Source organism: Vespula pensylvanica, chromosome 9 (assembly GCF_014466175.1).
Source record: "Vespula pensylvanica isolate Volc-1 chromosome 9, ASM1446617v1, whole genome shotgun sequence".
Taxonomy (NCBI): Eukaryota; Metazoa; Arthropoda; class Insecta; order Hymenoptera; family Vespidae; genus Vespula; species Vespula pensylvanica.
In genome coordinates, this window is record NC_057693.1 from 6059139 (window position 1) to 6085735 (window position 26597).

General features: G+C 37.0%; 3 protein-coding genes and 1 long non-coding RNA gene across 13 annotated transcripts; 3 read left to right on the forward strand and 1 right to left on the reverse strand.

The window, feature by feature from the left end:
* The first annotated feature begins 51 nt into the window (after positions 1–51).
* LOC122631523 (DPH3 homolog) lies at positions 52–595 on the forward strand. Its single transcript, XM_043817307.1, has one exon. It carries the CDS (start codon positions 341–343, stop codon positions 593–595), a length of 255 nt encoding a protein of 84 aa, XP_043673242.1. The 5' UTR covers positions 52–340.
* Positions 596–642: 47 nt separating this feature from the next.
* LOC122631521 (DNA-directed RNA polymerase III subunit RPC7-like) lies at positions 643–3129 on the forward strand. The gene has a single exon (XM_043817304.1). The coding sequence runs from the start codon at positions 643–645 to the stop codon at positions 1300–1302; it is 660 nt and encodes a 219-aa protein (XP_043673239.1). The 3' UTR covers positions 1303–3129.
* Positions 3130–7466: 4337 nt separating this feature from the next.
* LOC122631511 lies at positions 7467–26581 on the reverse strand. Of its 10 annotated transcripts, none has more exons than XM_043817272.1 (16): positions 26539–26581; positions 25394–25536; positions 17910–18012; positions 15999–16058; positions 14308–14444; positions 13948–14218; positions 13748–13868; positions 13452–13581; positions 12815–12912; positions 12132–12276; positions 11950–12025; positions 11641–11870; positions 11384–11465; positions 10977–11234; positions 10476–10768; positions 7467–10399 (listed from the first exon to the last, which is right to left on the reverse strand). In XM_043817272.1, exons 1-16 carry the CDS (start codon positions 26564–26566, stop codon positions 9887–9889), a joined length of 2688 nt encoding a protein of 895 aa, XP_043673207.1. In that variant the 5' UTR covers positions 26567–26581; the 3' UTR covers positions 7467–9886. The 10 variants fall into 10 exon arrangements, with proteins under 10 accessions (XP_043673207.1, XP_043673206.1, XP_043673210.1 ...); XM_043817271.1 differs by having other exon boundaries at positions 17910–18015; XM_043817275.1 differs by lacking the exons at positions 25394–25536; positions 26539–26581 and adding exons at positions 19109–19479; positions 20421–21126 and having other exon boundaries at positions 17910–18015.
* LOC122631526 lies at positions 14537–15190 on the forward strand. Its single transcript, XR_006327729.1, has 2 exons — positions 14537–14643; positions 14814–15190. It is a non-coding gene; the product is annotated as an uncharacterized LOC122631526 (long non-coding RNA).
* Positions 26582–26597: the final 16 nt, after the last annotated feature.

Consider the following 26597-nt stretch of genomic DNA (forward strand, 5'->3'; position numbering starts at 1 on the left):
CTTTCGTTTTCTTTTTATTTATTTTGTAATATAAGTTTTGATAAGTAAAATATATTGACGAAATATAAAATAGTTTTACACGTGTATGTACTGCGTATACGTCATGAATGTTATTATCTCGCTTACAAAGCGATCGAGCGTACTTCGTATAAATAATGAATTTAAGTCGTTTATACAAATAATCGATCCTCTTTAGACATCTGTTAGTTATAACTATATTGTCCTTGAACATGGCTTGAACGTAACATTTCTCATCGATGTTGGAGGTTGGAACACGTGTTTCCGAGTTAACCTTTAAATTGTTTAGATTTCAAAGAAAGTAGTTCTATTAGTTAACATTATGTCAGTGTATCACGACGAAGTGGAGATCGAAGACTTTGAATACGACGAAGACGAAGAAATTTACTACTACCCTTGTCCTTGTGGTGATCAATTTCAAATATCAAAGGCAGATCTTATAGCTGGTGAAGAAGAAGCTACGTGTCCGTCGTGTTCACTTGTTGTCAAAGTAATTTATAATAAGGAAGCATTTCTTGAAAAACAAGAAAACGTTAATGAAACAGAACAAAAGGAGCTTGTGTCGCAGAAAGTTTGAGATAAGTTCTTATTTTTTTATATTGTTTGTCAAAAAGCTTTTCAATCATGGCAGGAAGAGGGCGAGGGAAATTCAAACCTTCTATGTCTTTTAATACAGAACAATTAGGATTTGCTAAAGGAGAAGTTTTACCACCTCCGGTTTTACAACCTCCACAGAAATATCCTTTGTTGGAATATAAACCGTTGACTTTTTCAATTACCAATGAAATGAGTTATTTATTGGAATTGAAAAGGGATTATACTGAATTTTTAAGAGAATCTCCGTATAATGTACAACCTATAGAATTGAAAAAAGATATTGAACGTTATTCCGATCGTTATCAAGATTTGATGACGGATAAAAGTGGGTACGATACTAGATATGATTGGTCCAAGGTACCGGCAGAATTGAAACCATCTATTCGTAGACAAAAAAGTCAAGCTACGATACAGCCTAAGAAAAAACAGAAAACTGTTGATATAGAATCAAAGTTACAAGAATTAGAAAAAAAGGAGACTAATCAACAAGGTGATGTACAGGAAGAAGAAGAAGACAAGGCTGATGAAGAAGCAGAAGAGAAAGAAACGGATGAAGTGGTAGAAGACGAGGAAGAAGAATTAGATGAGGAAATGGATGAAGGAACTGATTATGTAAATAGTTACTTTGATAATGGAGAAGGTTATGACGACGAAGAAGACAATATGGATGATGGACCTATCTATTAAAATTTATCCTTAGAGTATCTAAAAATTCGATTTCTAAAAATTTTTAGCCATATGTTTGTGCAGTGCCTCTATTGCAGAGTTGTATATATAATTTAATGCAATTAAATTTCTTATACAACAGTACAAATACATATATTATGTATTAAAAGTTTGTATAAACGACTAATTTATATTGTTAATATACTTACCTCGTTTGCATTTAATTAATACCATTGACAAACAAGTAACTATGCTCTCTATATTTATTATTTTTTATTTTTATCAGCTCAAAACGTATAAATTATTCAAGCTATTGGTTAAAGAGGATTGTATTTTTTACTAAAGAAAAACAATAAGGATATAATATTTTAAACGCAGGAGAGATAAAGAAATATGTTCTTTCAAAGGTAATTTTTAAACATAATGATGATCGTAATTTCGTTGAAGTCCAGGGGAAAAGAATGTGATAAGCTTATTTATTTTAGCGAAATTTTACACAACAATTAACAACCAAAATGTTTTTTTTTTTATTTTATAGTATCGATTAAAATTCTGCGGTTCCCTCCTGTACGTTCGCCGATTTATTCCAAAGGCCCGTAATTTTCGACTATGTACCGAAATGGTTGGACCACCATCGGTACAGAGAAAATATAAAGTAAGAATGCAGATTGATCAGCAAATCTTAAGATATATTTAAAGATTAGAAAGGGTCGAACAGTCGTGTTTTTCCGTGTGGATTTAAAGCGCGCATCGAGATTCTTTCTATTGTACAAAAAATTAGAACGTTGTACATACATACACACATATATATATATACATACACATGTATATATGATTTTCGAACAGAATTCACTAAATTATCTTATGAATGAAATAATTTTGCTTTCGTACTTCGACGAGTGATCGAAATGCCATTTAATTTTGCACGTCCGCTTCTTCTTACCGCTTAAAAAATCTTAAAGCGTATAAAAAAAATTCTTGCGACCGTGTAATTGTTTTTCATTTTGTATTTTTTTTTTTTCCGTTCGGATAAACAATTGCATTCGATTTAGCCAGCGAATAATTTATCTTTCATTAACCGTTCGAGCTCTGTACGGAAGCGTAGTGGGGCTTACGTCGATGCAAATTTTTTCTCTACTTTTTTAATTGTGTGATTTATAACACATATATTCCGTATAACGCTACATCTGCATACTCGATTATTCACAGCCTATGTTTCAATGGGAAAACGTATCGGTGTATTAATGCACTGACACGGTATTCGCATAAAAAAAATTAATATTAAAAAAAAGATTACAAGACATAGAATACAATCCAACCGAATTACATTAGAAATAAGTAAACGTATAAACGTATTTTGTATAACGCATCTCGTATCGTTTTCTTCTTCTTTTTTTTTTTTTCTTTTGGTAAGAAAGTTTATTACTCGCGGGACGAGTATTGAAAAATGTATAATGGTCTGTCGTCGTTGTGTGTCCCGTCTATACGAAATCTTTATGCACGATCACTTAACGTCGTAGGCACGGGGAAATATTCAAGGAATATTGGAACTCTCTATGAGACATACTTGCTAACATCGTAACACGATTTCGTGTAACAGAGAAAGCGTAAATCGTGTGAAAATGAAAGCATCGAAGTCGTTCTTATTTTTCTTTTTTTTCTCCAATTATAATGACGAACACTGGACGTTTGAACACATGATCCCCAAGAGTGTTTATCAACAAAGTGGTAAAGTTTCTCTCAAGAGCTATAGCTCGAAACTGAATAATATGTATAAGAAATTTGTTTATAACTCGCTAGCTTTAACAATAAAAGATTCAGCCCGCACTCGCTGAATTTTAATTGGCATTCGATTTTCTTCTTCTTCTTCTTCTTCTTTTTTTTTTTTTAATTTTTTATCTCATTTTCTTTTCCTTTTTTTTTCTTTTTCTTCTTTTCTTTTTCTATTCTTTCCATTTCTTCGATCACGAGATAGTCGCCTATCCTTTCACGGTACATTAACTCTCAGGCGCATGTCTACTGTACAAAAGTATGTACTTAACAAATCATAGAAGAAATGCGTGACTTTATATATTCGAACATTCGGAGTTCTCTTTTTAATTAAGTCGGTGATTATGAAAGTGGTTTAAGTGAAAAATTAAAAAAGAAAATTAGTTCATTACATGATTCGTATGATTAGGTCATTGCCATATGAATTATGCAATAAATTAATTAAAAAAAAATTCTCACCTAGATTACTTTTCGTAATTACCGTCTCAATTATGTTCGTGCGATACGAACGATCATCACACGTTCATTTTGGCATGAAGGAACTTTCCTTGGTTTTAAATAAATTTCTCTCGTTTGTTTTTCATTTTTGCACTCAACTAACGGAACGAATTATCATCATTCAATATAAATTCGATTATAATTCCGTATAGAAAGAAAGAGAGAGAGAGACAGAGCCATAAAATTTTACGTCGAATCGTTATTGTGTATTTTATATCTGAGATTACGGTTGAGACAGATTACGGTTTGTTATTCTGACAATTCTTTTTTCCGATAAGTTCTATTGAGTTTGGACGGGCAGTGCGAATTTTAGAGATGCGCCTTCGATAATATGTAACGCGGTACAGATCGAACAAATTGAGGATTGAGAGCTATCGAGGATAAGCATTTAAATAGGCGAAAAAATGATGCACCACCATTATGAATACAATCTGCGAAATAAGTCGGAACACATTGCTCGTATTTCTCTCGATCTTGATCCGATCTGTACTCTCCAACTCTTTCTGTCATTACGAATCACGCTAAGGCGCTATTACATTCACTCAAATATTTTAACGATAATTAAGAAGATAACAAAATAAAAAAGAAATAAAAGAAAAGAGAGAGAAAGTGAGAGAGAGAGAGAGAGAGAGAAAGAGAGAGATACGTTTGTAGATCGTATAAAAGTACCTACTGCGTAAAAGACGTCTCTAATAATCATGGCATCGAGAATTAGAATAATCCATTTTTTTCATGTTCATAGTATAGTTCCATGGAAAATTGTGCAACGAAATATCTGTCCATCACATTATATGATGGGTTGATCCGTAAAAAAATGATACATATTGTCGCATAAAGTTCTATAGGAATCGTCGATTTATTATTATTATTATATCGTGTCTAGTTGTTCGAGACTATCCAATAAATAGTACCTCGTGTGTCTCTTCTTGTGCGTAATCGAATTTACGCGTGGGATTGAAAAATTATATTCGTAATTAACGGCTACGGCTCTTTCACACATGCGCTAACGTTTCTCGTATTCGTTCGTCTCGTCTTTCATTTATTTATTTATTTATTTATTTATTTATTTATTTATTTATTTATTTATTTATAACCCGTGAATGTAATAGTACCTTCGTAGTGCCGTACATCTAATTTTCTCTTTCATATTTTTTTTTCCCTTTTTTTTCTTTTTTTTTGCCTTTTTTATTTTATTCTTTTTCTTTTTAGGATTATTTTATTTGTTTGTTACTCGTGCCGTGTTTTCGATTCAGTTATTCAAGGAACAAGCATATGCCATATAAATAAGCATCTATTAAGGTGTACATTTCTTCTTCTTTTTCTTCTTCTTCAAACAAGAGGCACGCGCACGGTCCTTTCTTGCAAACGAAATATGTGTGATATCAATACTCTTACAATAGTCGATGAATTAAATTATTTCTCTCGATTATTTTAATTCTTTTCACGCTTCGTGTTATCTCATCGCATTTATCTTTTTTTCTTTTTTTTTTTTTCTTTTCTACGTCTCCTTTATATTATTTTATCTTTAGCGCTTTAAACGTTTATATGAAGCTATAAGATTCTTAAGAAAATCGATGAGCGAAAAGCGACAAAACCTCGTAGAGAAGACGTTGGCTTTCTCGATCGAACTACCACCGTTTTCGATAAATCTGTTTTGACATTAGTTTATAGTTTATAGTTTATAGTTTATAGTTTAGTTTATTTTAGTTTACTTTAATTTATAATTTAATTTTTCTTTGTGGTAGTAATGAATAATATGTTAGGTATATGGATTCTTGTCGCTCATCCTTACAAGATTATTGGTTGGAATAATTCGTCGCTTATCACATACATATATATATAAATAATCGGCGTGCCATTGGTTTATATTTAATGTATGCATATCGAGGAGAGAGATATCGGTTATTTAAGGATGCGTATGATCTGGTACGAGAACATAATTTCTCTGACTGTAAGGAAAAATGCCGCACAATCACAATTTTCAAAAAAAGTTACATTTTTTGTTATTTTATGAATCAATTGAACTATAGAAAAAATATAGGATTCATGCATTTATTCACAAAAAGAAAAAAAAATGCATGGAAACAAATTTTATACGTTCGAAAAAATAATTATTGAAATGAATTATTTAAATGAAATCTAATAAGAAGAATAAAAAAATCTAATGTACCGAGTTTTAAATGACAATGTCTCGAAAATTAAATCATGTTACTTGCGGCGTTGTTTCTTTACAACCATGGAAATATGACGATTCCTCTTGTATTCTCCTCGGATAATCATGGATTCGAGATAGATATAGGATATATAGGGTGGGTCGCAAAAGAAGCGTAGATTTCGAAGATAGGCGCAATCATAAAACTGTGTATATAAGAAAAGAAGAAAACTGGGAGAGAGTTTGCCAGTCCTCCGTTTATTCTCGTGTATGTTTTTTTTTTCTTTTTTTCTCTTTTCTTTGTTTTTTTTTTGTTTTTTGAAGTTATCGCGGGATATGATGTTTTATATACGTATGTTATGTATATTTTATATCGATCGAATCGGTCGACGATGTCGATGTCTCTTAAGAGAAGATCTTTTTCGTACTTCCTTCGTATTTCACGTTCAAACACATTTTTGCGTATATCGTTATAATAAATATGAGTTACAATCGATCGTTTAGAAGATCGGTAATAATACAATCAGAAATTTGATTTAGTTCAAAATATATGTATCCAATGGAAGTAACACGATCGTACCGATCAAGATCGACATCGTCAACGATCGCCAGTTCTAAACACTGTCTTCCAGTTTCTGCGTCCTAATTATCATACTTTGATCGTTTCTGTTCCTTCTCCTGAATCTTTTTTTTCATTTATGTAATCGTTCATCCTTTCCTTTTCTTTTTCTTCTTTCTTCCTTTTTTCTTCCTTTTTTTCATTAATGGTCCATTCCGCCGATTGTTCTTTTCGTTTTCTATCTTAATATTTTTTTTTGTCGTTTGTAATGTTCTATTTGTGTAGTACCATTATCATTATCGTAATCAGTATCGTTATCATTATCATTATCGTATATCGTTAATCATTATTATTATCATTATCAACTATATCGCTATGCTGTTTCAGTACGATTGGTTGTCTTTGGACGTGAATCTGGATGGAGTGTGGTATTACCGACGTATCGTGTAAACGCGCGTGCATATTTCGAAAGCGGGAAGAGGGGGGATATATGGTGGTGGGAGCAGAGCGAGGGATGGAAAAAAAAGAGAAATGAGAATAGCAAGACGAGGGAGGAGAGATAAGCGTATGAAGAAGGAAAGAAGAAAAGGGAGAGGGGTTGGAGTGGGGTGGGGGCGATAGGGAGGGATCGGAGAGAAAAGAAAGAGTCGAGTGGGGTTTATTTTTCTCGTTCTTTTCGATTGAAACTTCTAGAGCTTCGTCCGGTCGATCCTAAAACGAAAATTCTCGCTTTCGATCCTGGCCATTTTTACGTATGTATTCTTCTTATCGCTTAACGTTTAGGTAAAGTTCATTAGCCTCTTCGTCTTCGAGGTAAACCTTTGTCTAATGAAATAAAATATGCAACCAATAGACGTTATACTTGATGACAACGTCGTAAGCGCACAATCGATGAAAAATTCGTTTAAACGGATTAAAAACAAAGTATGTTGTTTTTTCCTATTATTAATTACGTATGTATATGTATCTCGCCGAACGTTCTTCTTACGGGCCTAGAATTTCTCGTCATTTTGCAACAAATACATATATAAGCGAATACTATCTCACAATGAGAGAGAAAGAGAGAGAGAGAGAGAGAGAGAGAGAGAGAGAAAGAGAGAGAGAGAGAGAGAGAGAGAGAGAGAGAGAGAGAGAGAATCGTGTCCTATCGTCACCCTTCTTCTTCTTTCTTCTTTCTTCTTCTTCTTCTTCTTCTTCTTCTTCTTCTTCTTCTTCTTCTTCTTCTTCTTCTCCTCCTCCTCTTACGATACTTTCGATGATCCTTCGATACAATTAGCACCAATTACCAATTTTTGAGCACTCCGCTTTTTCTTTTTTTCTTTTTTCTTCTTCTTCTTTTTTTTCCTTACCTTCCAAGACGAAAGCCTCCTCTCGCGCGATTCTACATTTTTAGAATGAAAATTGTTTCCTAGCAAAAATATTCGTATTACAGAAGACAGAAATCATAAGAGCACAGATATGCGGACGATCGAAGAACAACGTTCCCCGTCGTCGTTCGAGTTTATTTATTTATTTTTTTTTTTTGTTCTTCGATTTGCGCGCGAAACAATTGATTCTCGTTGCCGGCTAGTTAAAAAATCGCCATTCCCCAGGGTAAAAAATTGCTCAGCAACAAAGGGTCTTGCTCGTTTCGCGAAATAAACCGTTTTTTTTTTCTGCGACGTAACGAACCGTACATGGACGAACTGTTGTGTTTAAATATTTTTTTTTTTTTCGGCATCCGTACAAGGTAATACATATCGACACACCGTTATATACTTGCGGATTAAAGTCGTTCCCATTTTCTTATTTCGATACTAAATATCTGGTAAATAATCTTTCTTAGCGTGTACGGGAATTATTTATCTTAGTTACCATAAATTTTGTTTAGTTTTTTTTCTTTTTTTTTTCCTTTTCTTTTTTTCTTTGTTTTTCTTTTTCGTCATCATCATCATCATCATCATTATCATCATCATCATCATCATCATCATCATCATCATCATCATTATCATCATCATCATCATCATTATTATTATTATCATTATCATCGTTCATCGTTATCATCTCCTTCTTTTTCTTTTTCTTCTTCTCTCCTACGAAGCAAGTTAATTATCGGAGTAACGAGTAAGCTCGTGAAAAATTTCTTCATGAATATAGTTAAAAAAGATCGAGACGCGTTCTTTAAGGAGGTAGTTCCACTTGCCGAAGTTGCTCGCGGGACTTTTCTCCGAATGTTAATCATTCGTCGTTCTCTTCCGTAACGCGCGTGCATGTGTTTTTAAGTGTTTTGTGTGGGCACGCGCACGTGCGCGTGCGTGTGTTATTTTTCTATTACGCTTGTTTATTTTTTTCTCTTTTATGTTACGTGACACGTGTGTGTGTGTGTGTGTGTGTGTGTGTGTATGTGTGCTCGCACGCGCATGCATCCTCTAAACGTGTGTTCATACATATATCGAACGTATGTATTGTACACATGCAACAACACACCTGTAGGTATACGCACCGGTGCATACGCATACACATATACAATGTGTTTTTTTTGTGTAGATTTTATAAATATAAAACGCATGAAGTAGCTGAAGGCTATGTACCTTTTATCCTTTTTTTTTTTTTGGCTTTTTTGCTTCTACAAAGAGTGACAAGCCTCTTTCTTCGTCGAGTCTATGTGCGTTCTTCTTCTCTTTCTTTGTTTTCATCTTTTTTTATTTTCTTTTTGATTGAAATTCCCCGACCACCCTCGCAAAAAAGGAAAAAAAGAAAAAATCGCACGTCTCTCGGCTACGATATATGATCTTACACGATTATTCGAATCTAATGTAAAGGAAGTTTCGTACGTAACGTATAAGTATGTACGTGTGTATATTTACTTCGAATATTCAATAAACTCGTACGTATGTAAAAGAAACATACATACGGTTACCACGAACGTGACATTGATTTATACGTAAGAATATCATCGACGCGAATCTAATACGAGTCGAGCTTATAACTTATATGTATTCGCACGCAGCTTCCAAAACTTTAACGACATTGATACCTATCCTTCAGACACTCACCGTCTACATGGATCTCGATACAAGATGTTGTTCGGTGTTTATCACCCACACGTGGCTATATTATACAACGCACTAACGAATATGAGACACGCGAACTGTAACGTTTCGAAAACGTAATCCCGAAAGGAATCCTCGAAGCTTCTACAACGCATCCATAGGCGATCCTGCCGTTGCTTTCGCTCGAACGTCTTCTTCTTTACCCGTCTTCTTCGATAGGAATTGCCATTAGATCGTGACTCTAATGGTTCGTTCTTCGTGTATAATTCTTTCTTCTCCGATTAAAGATGTACGTTCTTCGAAGTCTTGAATTTTTTCTAACGCTCGCACGAAACCATCTCTATTCCATCTACGATAGCTTCCAATTGCAAGATTAAATATTGTACGTGCTCGCGTGTCGGACGAGCGAAGGAAACGACGGGATAACTGCTTTCAGGAACTCCGTCCAAAGTTTATAAACAAACTCCTTCCTCCCATCTTCTCCCTCTCCTTGATCGCTTCTCATGAACAACTCTCCTCTCGTTCTACACGTACATTCCCCTCCTCTTCGAATTCATTGTCGCGGTCATAACTACTAGTTTATTCCGTAGGATTCTAATTCTCAGAGGGACTACCTTTTCCCCAGAATTTATCAAAGCGATTTCGTGCTTTTTCTAAGACATCGGTCGCCGTTGAACGATGAGCCGTACCTGGTATCACCTGAACCGGTGGTGCCTCTAACACGTGATAACCAGCCGTCGCGGCGGTGGTAGTAGTGCTGCTGCTGCTGCTGCTGCTGCTGATAGGCGTTCCTGTTTCTCCACTTCCACCACCACCACCACCACCACCACCTCCACCACCACCACCGCCGCCGCCACCTCCTCCTGCAGTTCCTTCGCTACCTACCCCACTTTGAGGTGATTCAGCTTCGAGAATACGGTACGGCTGATGCGGTACATTCGACGTCGACGTCGTTGTCGTCGCTGTTGTTGTTGTCGTAGGAACTCCTGAATCGATCTTCTTACGTTCTAATTCGAACGATGGATCCTCGAGACATTTTAAATTGCTACTACCTATCGATTTCACCGGTTCTCCCTTATCCTGTTCTCCACCAGCGTCGTACGATTTCTAGCAAAAGATATCGATGGATCAGGAATCTCAAAAGAATCGAACTTTTATATGGAAATCATGCAGACTAGCTCACCTTCTCATCTTGACCAGATGCGATCACGGATTCTCCAGTGGATAAGTTCTCTACTTTCGTCGGCAATGAACAAGGACTTGCACGTCCCGAATCCATGTCCTCCTTTTGATCGGTAATCCCGCCGAAACTGCCAAGAGAGACGCTCTCGCTTTCCGGCGACTTATAACCGGAATGTTGAGAATGATGCTGCGACTTGTGCTGAGCTGCTAACTCCGGAGGAGCCGATTGCGGTGCCGATGGTACGCACGACGGTGCCCACGTCTTTGCTTCGCTATGAGGACGCGTCAGGGGCTCTTCGTGGAAATGAAGTTCCTTTTAAGTATCTTTGCGTGTAGTTGAGTGTCGTATCAAATATTTTTTTCGAAATCTTTTTCATCTTTAACTCGATTCGTATCGTAATGATTTTTTAACAACTCTCTCTTCTCAACTTTTTTTTTTTTTTTAATACATAATAATAATTAATATCGATCCTCGAACGTATCGTTTATCCTATCTGCTTACCCTCTCTGACGTTTTGCGTAACGGTAAACGTCTTCCCGGTATCGAGGGGCACTGTCCAGTTAACCGGTTCAGGAGAGCGCATAATCATTTGTTCCGGCGATTTCACACGCGTTGGTTCCGGTGGACTCTTTACGACTGGCTCATCATCGATCCAAGTACCAGCACCAGCTGAGATAGCTCGTGTTTGCGACGGAGGTGTTGAAGCCACGCTCGAGTCACCTCCCGTTGCATCACCGTTCAGCTGGGGCTCTGCCGTCACTAGAAATTTTAATTCTGTTCTCAATTCGAAGCTCGTTCAACGTTTACCGACCTTAAGCGAAGATCGTCTCTTTTGTGTTTTCCATATTTCAACTATACGCCATTTAATAATTATAACACGCTTTATTTATTCGTATCGTAATACTCACTTGGCCGTGGTCTCTCGATTTCAGCGCTTCTATCCTTTTGATCTCTATCTTTATCCTTAAATTCCTTCTCTCTCTCTTTCTCCTTCGAAAACGAACAAGAAACGAAAATGAACAAATACTCGATTTATACAGGATGATCATAAAACGCGGACTCGATGAAAGACTAATTTCACAAACGGACTCCTCGATGACGAACCTTCTACCACATTTTAGGAACATCCTATATCGATACGAATAAAATGATATTTTTACAATACCTTCATATCCTTTGTCACAGATGGTGCACGTGGAGGTTGCCGTTTCGGTGACCTACGTTCGGTAACGCTAGGTCCAAGACTCTGAGAACGTCCAGTACGTGGACTATTCTTCGGACTGGACTTGGTTCTTGGTTGGATCTCTTCTCGGTGTTCTCTCGATTCCTCGCGTCGTCGCGGTATTACGGGCTCCAACTTCTCTCTCGTTGGAGAGGGGAGTAGTGCACCGTCGCCTGCGCGTGACGAGCACATCGTACGTTTTGCATTTTCTTTTTCTCTTTAGTAAGATTAGCGGTTTGCGTCTCTACTTACCTACGCCAGTAGTGCGATCAAGATGATGACGGATCAAGAAATCTTTTCTCGCGCGACCTACGGTTTTTTCGTTATCCTATAGTAAATAATAATTCGATTAATTAATTACGAATTGTTATTCCCAAATGTTGAAATAATTTGAACAACGACAGCAATAGGTAAAACTCGGCTAATATACGTACCAACTTCAAATCATCTTGCTGTGTAACATGAATTGGTCTTGCTTGAACCGAGGATGGTCTACCTGCTGGTGGCATCGTCATCGCCGCTATAACCGGGGTCACTTTCCTCGTATTTTCTTTGTTCTTTTCTTCCTTCGTCACTGATCTAAATTTATTTGCAATTATTATCTCACACGGTTTAGATATATCAATAATTATTAATTTGTCGATAACACAACGTGGAAGAATTGAAAACCAACTACGACAGAACTCGTGCGAAGATGCGAACTATACGACACGTATTGCATTTCTTTCTATTCTGCATCAGCTATCAAGATCGCGATCGTCGTCGTTGTTATGAATTTTTCATCGATTCCTATGATGTCCTAGCTTTTTAATCAGACATCAGGAGCGACCATCCTATGAAAACAAGTAATTTCTTTGTTTCGTTAAAAAGAAAATAAAAAAAGAATCAGAAAAAATGACGTTGAAATCTTTGCATTAATGTCGGAGGAAATTCTTGGAGAATGTTCCTCGAACAGGAACGACGTTTCTCGACAAGAGGATCATCCGAGATTTTCCTAGGATAATGAAATAAACGTAAAGAGATCGGGAAATCGGTTGCGTTGCGTGAAGCAAACAACACGAGTGCGTTAGTAGTAGGTAACGCAACTTCGAGTAACGATGATGAATGATTTACTGGCCTGGCAAGAGATAGAGCGTTGAGAGCGTGGTTACTGGACACTCGTTTCCACAGGGAAGCTTCATCCTCGGCTGTCAGACCGCAACCCCAGTCACGATGCTAACGCAAACCAAAAGCAATCAGCTGCTGCGTCCTTTAGAGCATCGAGTCTAACGATTCTAATCTATGATCGCGAACCCTGCGAGTATACTAAAGATAGATCATGCTCTTGGGAAGGTACATGTACCTACTTATATGATCGATGTACAAGAAGGATATAAAGACATATTGGTAAGATGCATGAAAAACTTATCGATCAATGGCATGCGTTTGATCACGATGATTGAAATGAAAATTAAAGATCACCAAATCACTCGAGACGAGAAATTCACTCGTCGTTAAAAGGAGCAGTTTGCGTGGATTCGTTTGGATTACGAAAGACAATCGTGCGGACGAACACCCACGTAGAAACTAACTCGACTATACAAACGAAAGACTGAACACACTGGGGAATGTCATTCATATCGAATTGGATAATATCAAAAGAGAGACAAGACAAGGTTGATTGTGTTAGAGGAAGAGTAAAGAAAAAAAGGAGGTAGTGGAACAAACAAATGGAGAATAAAAATCTTCCCTTTGAGTCGATTTACGCGAATTACCTTGTACTCGTCAGCGAGTCGTCTTAGTTCGATCACCTCTGCCGTAGGGAATGGTTTCTCTTGCGATTTGCTCGCCGCTTTATCGTCACTTCCCGATATCCTTACGGTTTTACCCCCTGATTTTCTACCCCTGTAAATAATCAGTAGCTGATGAGGGATACGCATGTGATGCGATTATCGATCGAGAAGGTAATTTATCGTGACTTCATCACACTGATCAGAACCGTCGTAGGTGCTTTTAATTCTTCGATCGTGTTCATGTTATAAATTTAAAAGAAGTCGCGGGAGTCTCTGACCTGAACGCTATCTTTAAATCTGACGTATCCTCTTCGCGTTCGTCTCCTTCTAGAACCGTTCCATCGATAGTGTCCGTACCTGTCCCGCCCACCAATGGTTCTAATTCGGACGCTTGGACGCCTATATATTATATCAATCGTCGAAAAATTATTCGAATTGTTGATAAACGTAAAAATTCATAATCGATAGACTTACTCACCGTCCCGTTTGTGATCCACATCCCCAGGTCTTTTCTTATGAACTGGCGCGGGACCAGAAGGTACGATACCCTGTTTGAGTGCTCCCATACTGAGAGATTTTCTTGGAGGTCCACCAGCACCTAAGGATGCTCCCGTCGATATAATGGGTGCTCCTGCATCGCCGTTCGTTAATTGGGGTCGTCTAGGCCATGCGAATTGTAAACGGTATTCGGTACTGATACGAGATATCGCCTTGCTCAGTTGACTAGCTGGTACAGTGCTTGTTACTTCCTACGATCATATTTTTCATTACGAACATAGATGTAGATATATGTTACGATCGTCTTCGAAAAGAATAAACTCGTACAATCCGAATTTACCTGAACCTTATCAGCTACGAGATTCGAATCTATAACGTCCAAACCACCGCCGTCCGCCGTCGGAATAAATTCGTGAGTCTTGTACGCCAATTCGGGACATTTCTTTCTTCTCGGCAATGGCGGTTCTAAGGTAGGTCCTAAAACACAAAATATTTGTCAGAGGATACAAAGTATCTAATCGTTCTTCCTGTTAGAATCGAGTTCAATCTAGGACGACTTTCAGATTCCAATCTCTGGTGCACGACAGCGAGAGAGCGCAAATTGTTTCGCTAAATTGCGCGCTTAACGATCGACGCTTATCAAGGGATGATTCAATGGGACCTGGAGCATTGAAACGTGCGTTGTTCGTTCTTATTGTCTTTTTTTCTTTCTTTTTCTATCTTTTTTTTTTTTTTTTTTTTTTTTTTTTTTTTTTCTTTATTCCATGTACCTGCGGGCTATTACTAATGCGCCACCCTACTGCGGTCGTGCACAAACGAGTATAATAATCATGCGTTATATTCCAGGCGCATAAGCTCCATCGCAGAAATGTCAAGCAGAGCGAGAGGGAATCAAAACTTGAAAATAAAGTAATCGCGTAGCTAAAATATCGTCGAAAATTTTCGTACATACATATAGATATTCTATATAAGAATTCATGCAGAGTAATAAAAATTTGTCGAAACTTTGAAAGAGAGAAAGAAGACGAATATACATATGTATGTCTCAAGCATTGAATGATGGTGGGGAAACGTTTCTTGTGTCTTTAGGAATGTGTACATAAATTGTAAATAGAAAAAAGACAAACGTATGTGTATCTACGTCGGAACAGCTCTTTGCGTTACCTATGAAGTAAATAAAAGAATGAAAACATTTTCCTTTGGTGTGTATTCAAAGGTCAAAATTCAGCGAAAGCCTGTGTATTTATTATACTTGATTTCTTACACCAAACCTATGTTTGTATTTCGTCCTAAGTTAAGGTCGATAGATAGAGAATCCGAAATTTGTATCAGTGTTAAGACAAAGCTGACGCGAGACGGACGGATTCGTGTCGTGCGGATTATGTACATATATATATATATGTATATGTATATATATATATATATAGAAAGCATCGCCTATAACGAATGTTCGAGATAGGTACACTTACTTTTCTTCTTTGAAATCATATAAAACAGGACGATACATGTATATACAGGTATGTACTTAGCTCGATGGAATCTTAAGCAGCAATAATTAAATTATTAAAGTTATCAACAATTAAACGAGTTTCGCATAGCCAATGAAAGAAAGCGATATGATAGATTTATTTGCGTTACGCCAATATTTTTTCATTTCTTTCTTCTTTTTTTTTTATGAATAATTTCAATATCTCTATTTGAATTAGAATTTATTTATTTAGATATCGTATCCAAAGATTGCTATCGTCCGGCCCGAAAAAAATATCTGATCAATACTTTCGTCAAATTCCTTACGCACACACATTCGTTGAACAGCTTTCCTTCATTGAGAATATTTTCTTGTTTACGCGTCTTCGCTTAGAAATCAAAAGGGGATCAAAAGTTAGGATAAAAACGTAACAATAAGTGGGTGTTTATGGTGTGCGCGTTTGTGGTTAAGGAGTGCGATGGGCGCGGCTTGGGATATATAACGAGCGAAATCAAGAAAAAATAATTCACGGACTTCGAATGTCGCCGATCGCTTAATCTTACCTTCGCTGTTCTCGTCCTCGGTTGACTTCGCCGACTGCAGTTTTGCGTTCGCCTGTTTGGCTGTAATGAAAATTCGCAGTTGGGACTGTTCTCTACTTTTTTGTTATCTTTTTTTTTTATTTTCTTGTATTTTGTTCTCTCTCTCTCTCTCTCTCTCTCTCTCTCTCTCTCTCTCTCTCTCTCACACACACTCTTTCTTTCTTTCTCATTCTCTCAGTTTCTTGACCGACGTTCAACACCTATTTTTATCGTTAGACAATTTCGAGGAACACTCATACCGATACGAAGAGCAATAAGGAGCGAACATAAAATTCAACGTGGAAACGAAAGTACCGCAGTCGTATAATTCTTGCTGTCACGCGATGAAGTAGCGAAATTTTTTTCGATCGAAATTTTGTTCTTCTTATTACTATATATGAAGGAAACGCTAAGAAAAATAGTAAAATTATTCTCTATAACATTGTTGTATTCTACGTTTCTATAAAGTGTTCAAACACTGTCGGCGTACCTTTGAATTAGTAACGGAGCAAAGTAGGAGAGGCGAGACCGTAAGAATTCTCTACGTCAATCGGTAGAACGATCTTACTTAACCCCATTTTTTTGGGATTAGTAAACGCATCTACGTTTCGTGACTAAAGGCAACGAGCTGACGTAACATCGATACAGGAACATTAAACTATGATGATATACGATAAAATGTAACGTGCAGAGAACTACATAATATATATCGTTATTATTGTTCAATTGTGTGAGAGGAACTGGTGAACGGTCAAAATTACGATAACAAGAAGAATCTTTTAGAAAAGAAAGGTATAAAAAAAAATAGGCAAACCCCGTTTGGTAACGTACAATACAATGGACAATCTCGACGTTTAATAATTCGTATGTTTTTCAAGAGTGCATATATGATAAACAGATCGCAGAGAAAATATCTTAGCCTTAGTGTGAGAGTGAATCAAGATCAGACATAATGTGGAGCGTGTGCGATAATGAAGTAACCACGAGGAGTAGCACACATTGAAATAAAACCACTAAGAACATCCTTAAGGGCACAGTAAGAAAAGAAGGGGGCGGGGGAGAGAGAAAGGAATTCAATAAAGCTAATCTCGGCCCTGAAGATATAAACACGAATCCGTGGACTTTGAAGCGTATCAATTTAACAAATTAATCGTTTATGTGAAAAAATCGAGCGATTAAGTCTCGTAGAATTCATTTCTCGTTTAAGATATTTAAGCGATGCGATAGAGAGCATCGAATCGTTTTCGCAATTCTTCTAATTTCACCCTTAACGAAGCTTTTCCCCTTTCTACATCGATCTCGTTCAAACAAAATTGAGCCAAGCTCAGCCCAAAAAAAAAAATATTTGCCAACGTCTACGAACGAGATCCACTTACGAGTCCATCGGAAAATAATGGAACACGAGAGGAATCGCGTTGGCTGTTTAAAAAGAGCTACGATTTAGAACGAACTATTGGAAAAGAGGCCGTAGAGAGAAGGGGAAGCCTCATTGCGAGCGGAACGGAGCAGCGGAAGAACGATTTGTTGCTAGCGATCGTACGTATACTACATATATACGTATGTATATGTATATATGTATATATATATACACATATGCACATATATATACATATACACACGTTATATGTATATTTCATTCTAATAGCGTCTCTAATGTTCAGCGCATCGATAAAAAAAGAACTCATCTTAATGTATTATTATTATTATATGTATATATATATATATATATACATATATACGTGAGGCCATGGATTCAGGTCTATCGATGATGATGTTATATGCTCATCCAAATGTCGCCAGCGAATCATTTGTTACGATTAAAGCTTGATAAAATGTTGAATTGTTTTTTCTATATTCGGGTTTTTTTTTTTTTTAATATCCAATAGAACTTACTGGACGTCGGTGGTGGTTGAGGCGCCCGGCGAACGATTGTATGCTCTTGTTGCGGCCCTGTATATTCGTGCCATGTGTACGTGCTCCTGTATTCCGAATGGAGCTGCTGTAACACATAATTAATGTTATTTGCAAGATGGAATTTGCAGCCTGGAATACAAAGGATCTATACACTTTTTTATATCTTAATTCTTGGTTAGAAAAGTTTCTAAAATGATTTTATTAATTTTCTCTAAACTTGGTATTAAAAGTCGAAGGCGTTACAATTAATTATTAAAGCTCGTTACACGAAAATTACGAACACAATAAAAGCATACTAGTTTCCAACGCGCAAGCTTTTATTACGCAACACCTGCAATATTTGACATATGTCCGCATCGTGGACGGTGCTCCGACGCTTCTTGGCGTTCGATTTTACGTTGACCCATCAATTTCTATGCCAACGGGGCTTTGCACGTGAAAAGATCGTTTGAAGATTATAATGAATCTAAGGGCCGGTCTAGGTACGAATGACATAGTCATTTCCGTCGGGCATGCGCGAGTTCCATCGAGCGACGTTATCTTGCGAATTAATACGTTGAACTCTCAAAAAACTATGAAACTATCGAACTTTCTTCGAGATATTTTTATAGTCCTTACCAAGAAAATATAACTACGATCTACATATAACTATCAATCGACTTTTATAACTATCAATCAAGCCTTTCTCTTACAATCATGCAGTCGTGCAAATGTTGTCGAACGTGTTCATGTATTTCATCCGTTTCTAATCAATTCCTTCCATATTTAATTTTAACAGCAATACAAAAAAAAAAAAAAAACTCTAAAATGTAAAAAATACTTTCAATCAAATCTACGCAATCGAACTTTAACGAGACGCAATCTAAATATTATAAAATGTAATTATTCTCTGAAAAAAGGTAAGAATGTAAACGATCGAAAGAAATAATTGCGATTTGATAAAAAAAAAAAATTCTCTCATCGATTTTTCAAGCTCCTTCGGTTTTCCGCGAAAGCATCGTTGGCGAAGGCGGAAAAAGACGTTTTTACCGCAATACTCTCCCCCTCCCCTGTATCCTGACGGCGCCGTTGCTGTCGCCATCGTCGTAGGCGACGGTGGTGGCAGCGGCACCACCAGCACCGCCCTAGAAACGTCGATCGAGCAAGTGAGGAATTTGCTCGACGATTCTCCTTCTCACCTTGTCAATCGGCATCGAAGGACACGCACGACAAAGGTTCCAGAATGAACCGATCATGAGGCCGCGGTGTATGGGGCAGTGCAAGGATGGTGACACACAGCCGCTATTACAGCGACGGGTCCGTTAGAAGCGACGATCTTGCCCACGGGCCAGGCCAGGTTGCCTTTCTCCCGTTGAATATTCGTGACGATTATAATCCAAAAAAAAAGATTCAGGATTTTCTTCCTTCTTCTTTCCTCTTTGATATCTTATTGTTATCTTTGTTATCCTTGATTTTCTTCCTCTTCTTCGTCTTAAATTTGATGTAATTTCAAATCGATGTAATTTAAACGAAGAGAATGTCCCTTAGTCTATCCTTCTGATTCTCCACTCTAACAGTAGAGTCCCATAAAGGTAGTAGCACCCCCGTTATCATTATTATTATCATCGTCGTTATCATTATCATCATCGTTATGATCATCATCGTCATCATTATCATTGTCAAGATTATCATTATCATCATCATCGTTGTCATCGTCGTGATAAATCCGTGTGACAGGAAAAATCGAAAAAAATTAATGGACTTATGCTTTAAACACGATTCTCGATTAATGAATTTAAAGTTATGTTATTTCTAAATATTTTGGACGTTCGAGTAACTTTTTAACTTATTAACGACAGAGGAAAAATGCACTTTACGAACACAGAAGTGATCGATAAATTTTGTTAAAGTGTTATGAGAGCTTTCAATCTAAAACCGATAAAAAGGGTTGGATCGAATATTTTTAAGGGCTGTCACTCGATCATCTCTAACGATGGCTTTCCACTGTCCTTCCGTTAAGCACAAGGGTTTCCTTTTCCGTCCTCCCTCCCTCTGTACTTCCCTTCCTCCCTCCCTCCCTCCCGCCCTCCCTCTCTCTCTTTCTCTCTCTCTCTCTCTCTCTCGTTTTCTTACTCCCTTCTTCTTTCACCCTTTCTACCACCCTTTTCTACCGCGATTATAATCGAAACTTAAATTACATAGCCAATTTCATCGATCATCAATAGTCGATACACCTGGGAAGGTTGATTTTTGACAGATCGTTCGGTAGAAGAAATTTTCTCCTTGATCACTTAATCAAATGAATGCATGTGAAATCAAATGGAGATAGATACGGTGACAATAAGGATGTCCCTCTGTGTTAGAGGATATTAAGCAGAGAGAAAAAGAGAAAAAGAGAGACGGGCAAAAAGTGAAAGAGAAAGAAAGAGAGAGAGAGAGAGAGAGAGAAAGAGAGGATAAAATAAAAATAATAAAATAATAAGAGAAAAATTCGTCGAGGGAAACACGTACGAAGAGAAAGACGACGAGGACTTCTCGAGATTAGCCGACGAGACGAAACGACGAAACGACGAAACGACGAGACGGCCAGACGAACGGAGCAAGAACGGAATCGTGAGAGGCACTGGTCCAACGTCGCACCACCGATCGCACCGACGTTGCGTAGGGCGCCGCGTCGCCGGCAAGACGGCTACCACCACCACCACCACCATCGAGTCATGGCAGGAGGGTTGTGATGCAGGCGCAGGCGCTAAACCGTATCGGGTCGATAGTCCGCAACGTTACTCCCCCGTGGATACTCCCTACTGCCCTCTCTCTCTCTCTCTCTCTCTCTTTTTCTTTCCCTCTCTCTTTCTCTCTCTCTCTCTCTCTCTCTCTCTCTCGCACCACTCCTCTAGCTCCCTCATAAGTACTACCCTCCTACCCTTTTCCTTGCACTAACACTCACGCTCTCGCGCACGCTCTCTTTTAAATCGCACATTTATTCGCTCGCTTGTCCGTGTCTATCTCTATCTCTTTTTCTCTTTCTTCATCATCGTCGTCGTCGTCGTCGTCGTCGTCGTCGTCGTCGTCCGTTGTGTCTATTCCGCTTACTTAGAATTTCTGGCTTCATGCCTCCGGCTTATCCGTTGTCAATATTACCATTTCTTAGTTTCATCGTTACGAACGGTCAGAGTTCAGCCTTTTCTTTTGGTCCTTTTCTACATTATATGTTCTCTTTACTTCTTCTTCTTCTTCTTCTTTACTTTTCCATTCTTTCCTCTCTTTTTTCTTTCTTGAACTTTCTTTTCGATTTCCTCTCCTTCAACAACGCGCTCTGTGTATAGGCAATCCATAGGACAACGATTAATATCAGCAATAGAGCAATATCAATGACTCCGATATTCATCGTTCTACATGCTCAACCATTCTCTCTCCCCTTTGATCACTTCCGTTTCCTCCTGCGGCCGATCTTTCTTCCTTCTTCTTTTTCTTCTTCCTACCTCCTACCAAAAAATAATGTTCCTTCTTCTCTTTTTTCTCTTCCCGTCCTCCCCACAACCTCCCACGTCCTGTCACGTACCAGGCGCCACGATGTCTAGGCGGGGTTATAACGTTGACTATCTTCTATGAGTGCACGCGCACTCGTACCGTTTGTTTGCAGCAGTCTTTTCCTTCAAGCACTTCGGGAACCAATAAGTTTCTACATTTCTTTTAAAAACGTGACAAAGTTGAGAAAATTCACGGTTCGTCGTGAACCGTCGTGAATAACTGAACTGAGTCATCGTTCTACCCACGTGAAATAATTTGTGAGAATATAGAGAGACCCTCGTTGAAGATTATTCTGTTAATTCGTTCAGTTCGCAATTGGCAAAACGAAAGAGGAAGTAAGATAGAGCTCGATAGAAACCTCAAGGCCTTAGCTTTCGTATCCGTGAGAAACAATGTGATTTAGCTCCCTATTTGAAAAGGCGATACTCGCTTAACGAAGCATCCTGGCTCTTTCTCTTTCTCTCTCTTCCTCTGCCTCTGTATATATATATATATACGTTTTTGTATTGGATTGAGAATACTTTCGGAAACAATGTAAGTACCATCGGCAACGTAACTTGATGCCTTCCTGACGCGGGGTCGTCGTGGGCCATCGAGTGTTATTCGATGGTCACTAGCTACTCAGAAGGGTACGTGTCTGGTGTACGTAGATGTAACTGTGACCCAATTCGTAGAAAAATTTCCTATCTACGATATGCGTGTGTAATTAAAATAGAGCTTCTTTTTTCCTTTTTCTTTCCCTTTTTTTTCTTTGTTTTTTTTTTTTTTTACAAAAGAGAAACGTGAAAATATATGAAGCCAAATGGGACATTTGTCTATATTTTCATTTTCTTCTTTCTCTCTTGTCTTTCGAGATATATTTCAAGATATTCTCTTTCACCAAGGATTTTGTTCAAATAAAGCGATCATTTTCCATATCTTATCTTTCGTTATCAAAAAGCAGAGACAGATGTTACAAACGTACGAGCTCGGAGCTCTATTATTCTTTCGTAAATGTGTAGACACGATCATCTCGAGCTATACGAAATTGTCACTTACCTGGACGATCGAGTCTAGTTTCCCTGACGGGTTTGGATTTAAACAAACATGCTTTGCGACATGCGATCTTAAAATAGAATAATGCGAATCGATCGTTCAGCAAGGAATTATTCCGAGTTTTAGAATGACAACAATTCTATCCTATGAATGGATACCACATTCTCTCATCGATATCTCTTTCTCTCTCTCTTTTTACTAACATAAGCTACTCGAAGGTAAGGCGAGACTAAAACTCTAGAATAAATTCGCTCACAGGGAAACTTCTCTCACATAGAGCGTCTACTAGAAATAAATCAATAAGGATTGTAACCCCTCACATAGATTACGACCTAGACTGCTAAATTCTCTTCATTATTTGTTTTCTTTTTACACTGCATCCAAACAAAAGCGTAATTATTTTTTTTTTTTTTTTTTTTTTTTTTTTTTTACTTTTGCAGAGAACAGAAACGTTCAGAGAACGTTCTTTATTTGTTTAAAACGTATCTACACACGTCAATGTATTTATACCATTACCAAATATCATATTTAAAAACAAACTCGATCTTCGGTTCAACGGTGATCATAAAAGTATAGTCTAATTGTAAGTTAAGAAATTTTGTTTAATTAAATTATTGCATAATTCATATAATTAGATAATTGATGTTAGATTTCCTTTACATTTTTTATTTAGACCATCTCTTTCATAATCACTTATTCACTTGTCACAACCAATTCGTAATAGAATCTCGTTTTACTCTGTTACGTAAATTCATATTTTAATCCTCCGTTTAATCCAATCTATACTTAATAATAATTATAACAACAATTTAATTCATTTAATGATTAAAATGGCAGAACAATGGATGAACCTTCTTACGTAACAAAAATAGAACGTCAACTTCAATTTCTTTAGCTATATAAGACACAATAGCAAAGTAGTTCAAGTAGATACTATCGAAGTGGAATCATCTAGCGTTATTCTATACACGTGCAGCAACCACGTGTACACACACAAATACACACTGTCGCATAGACACGTACCTACGCGAAGCATAGAAAAAATCAACGGGAATCGAGGACTTTCTTTTATCCACTGAATTAATAAAATCTATTTTCCTGTTTCTTTTTTTTTCAAAATCAATATATGCTATTGTCTATATCTAAGGATTAAAAACTTCAGTTAAAATAAAATTGAAGTCACTATCGTTAGAATCGTATAGAATATTCGAAGTAATATTTGATATCAATACAAATTTGTATTATATATATATATATATATATATATATATAAATGTAATTATAAAAATCTAAAATATCTTTTACCATTCTTATATTTACTTACTTTCTCCATTTTTTTTTTTATTTATTTATTTATTTTTTTTTAATAGAATGATATAAGTATCACCAACGCATGTAGATGCATAAGAGAGACAAGTGCAAAAATCTAACATACGTAGTTAAATACGTATGCATATAATATAACATAAAAATACTTGTCTCTAAGGGAAATACATTTCAATCGTGCTAACCTAAAAAAAAAAAAAATAGAAGAAAAAAAAATATTCTACCAAGGGCACTACTACGAAGACTTAAGGAACGGGTTATTTATAGGTCCTGTTAAAAAATAAAACATTGCGATTGTCTGTTTATCAAATGTCGTTTATGTTGTCATGTCGTACAGAGAAGATTTTTTTTTGTTTTTCAATAATTACTATACAAGCATAAAAATTGATTTATACTTGATAAATGAAGTATCACGGACCAAAGGAGATGGGAATTTAAAAAAAAGAGTGTATCAATTGTCATCGTAAATATGTAAATATTTGTTAAAAAAAAAGTGCCGCGTTGATTAATTCATAAAAATTTTCTCAGTTATTATTATATAGTATGAACTTTACTAGCCGTAATCGATCGTAAATGTTATTCAATTTGCGCGCCATATTCTACCATATTTTTTGTGAATAATCATTAATTATGAAAGAGACAAACAGAAAGAGAGAGAGAGAGAGAGAGAGAGAGAGGGAGAGAGAGAAAGAGAGGGATAACAAGACATACAGATCAACGAAATTTAATACGATAAATGTTTCCTGAGAACATTTTATCATGAGAATCATGTTGAGCACGTTGAAAGCCACTAATTATTATACGGTCGGTGACATCAAATGGTTTCCTTGAAAAAATCACTATCGCGTATTTGTTCAATGTAAACGAAAAATTTATCGTTTGCCAATTTTTCTCTTACGTTGTCTCGACTGATAGATACGTAAATGAAATTATATACTTATCACCTATATCAAGTACTATGCATAAAAATCAGGCATATACACGACACACACACATACACTGCATCCTGTTATATTCGGTGAGAAAATGATAATCAGTGCTTCGCGCATGCGTCGTGCGCATTCTAGTCTGGTACTCGGTCTGCGGCGTCGATCGCTAAAGGTTTATACCATTATCGTACGACGATGTGGTGTGTATGCACATACATACGAGAGAGAGAAAAGGGGAGAGAGAGAGAGAGATAAAGAGATAGAGAGATAGAGAGAAAGGAGTTTAACGGATAACGACGTTGAGAGAAACAAAGGTAGCAGGTGCAAGAGGAATAAAGAGGAGAAAAAAAAGAAGAACAATGGATCAGTGATCAGGGAAAAAGGTTGACAGTGGAACCGAGAAGTGTCACTACATTTGTTCGATGCGCTTTTTTGGTGCTCTAGTCCATGCTACTTCCAATCTTAGAACACGATCCTCCATGCGTTGAAATTCGTACTGGACACTGAACGTTTCGAAACTTCGTCTCGATCATCGGTGTATATGTATATAAATATATATATATATATATATATACACGCACATAATATATGTATATATTGTATATATACATATACGTATACAATCGTTCAAAAGATTAACGAGTTTTACTTTCGCACACTCACCAGATATTGTTTGCAATGTTTTTTATGCTTAACGCAGGAGCGTTTCTTCTTCTTCGAATTGCCCGCAGCTAGCCCGTTGTTCGATTTCTCTTTGCGAGGCGTCGACAGCTGATTACTCTTGTTCGCAGGCATCGTCCTTTTTTCTGCCGTTCGCAGAGAAAAATAAAGAGAAAAGGAGAGAAAGAGAGAGAGAGAGAGAGAGAGAGAGAGAGAGAGAGAGAGAGAGAGAGGGAGACAGAAAAAATTGGTCAAAAGAGATCGTCGAACGTCTTACTCTCGGATGGATGCCAAGCGAATGTACCTTCGTCGTCTATCTGTCCTACGACGAGAGTGATTGATGACAGGCTTGAAATTTTTCTCCCTACTGGATTGGACCGATGCAGGTGCGCTGCGCGCAACGTATGCGCACGGAAATCTTCCTCTCTCTCTCTCTCTCTATATATATATATATATATATATATATATATATATATATATATGATCTCAAGTTCCTCTATCTCTTTCTATCTTTCTCGCTTTCTCTCTCTTACTTTACTTTGAGAGAGAAAGAGTTATGACACGCGCAATAATAATGAACTGTTTCTGTCTACGATGCCACACCTACGACCAATGTAAAATAGTCGATTAAGATTTCTCGATATCTTCATTTTCTTTCTTTTTCTTTTTAGTTTTTATATGATCATAATATGCGACTCTATACACTAGTATACATGGCGTGACAGAACCGGAGGAAAAGGATGACGACATTTCACCGACAATACACGAACGCACAAGATTTATCGACGAAACTTCCCGACGCGAGATGATGTAATCTATGTCACTGAACCTTCCCTGTTAAATCACTTCTTCCTGTTCCTTCTTCCGCACTTCGCCGGAGATTTTGTCTTTTCTCTTTCTTTTTCTTTTTTTATGTAGCTTCTTATTGGTAGTTTGGAAATTTGAAATTACCGCCAATTTAACTTCATATATTTTTAAGGTTAAATATTGGACAGATCGTATATGTAATACGAAATGTAAATTAATTCGTATAATTGCGGTCATTAGTAATATATTATGTAAGTATTGTTGTAAGCACAAAGAAGAAATTAAAATTTTAAACAATAAGAATATTTCGTGAACGTTGTCATAATAATATTCTAACTTACCGACTGATTTCTGGATCCGCGTGTACATCTGTTTATATACATAGCAGAATAGAATAAGC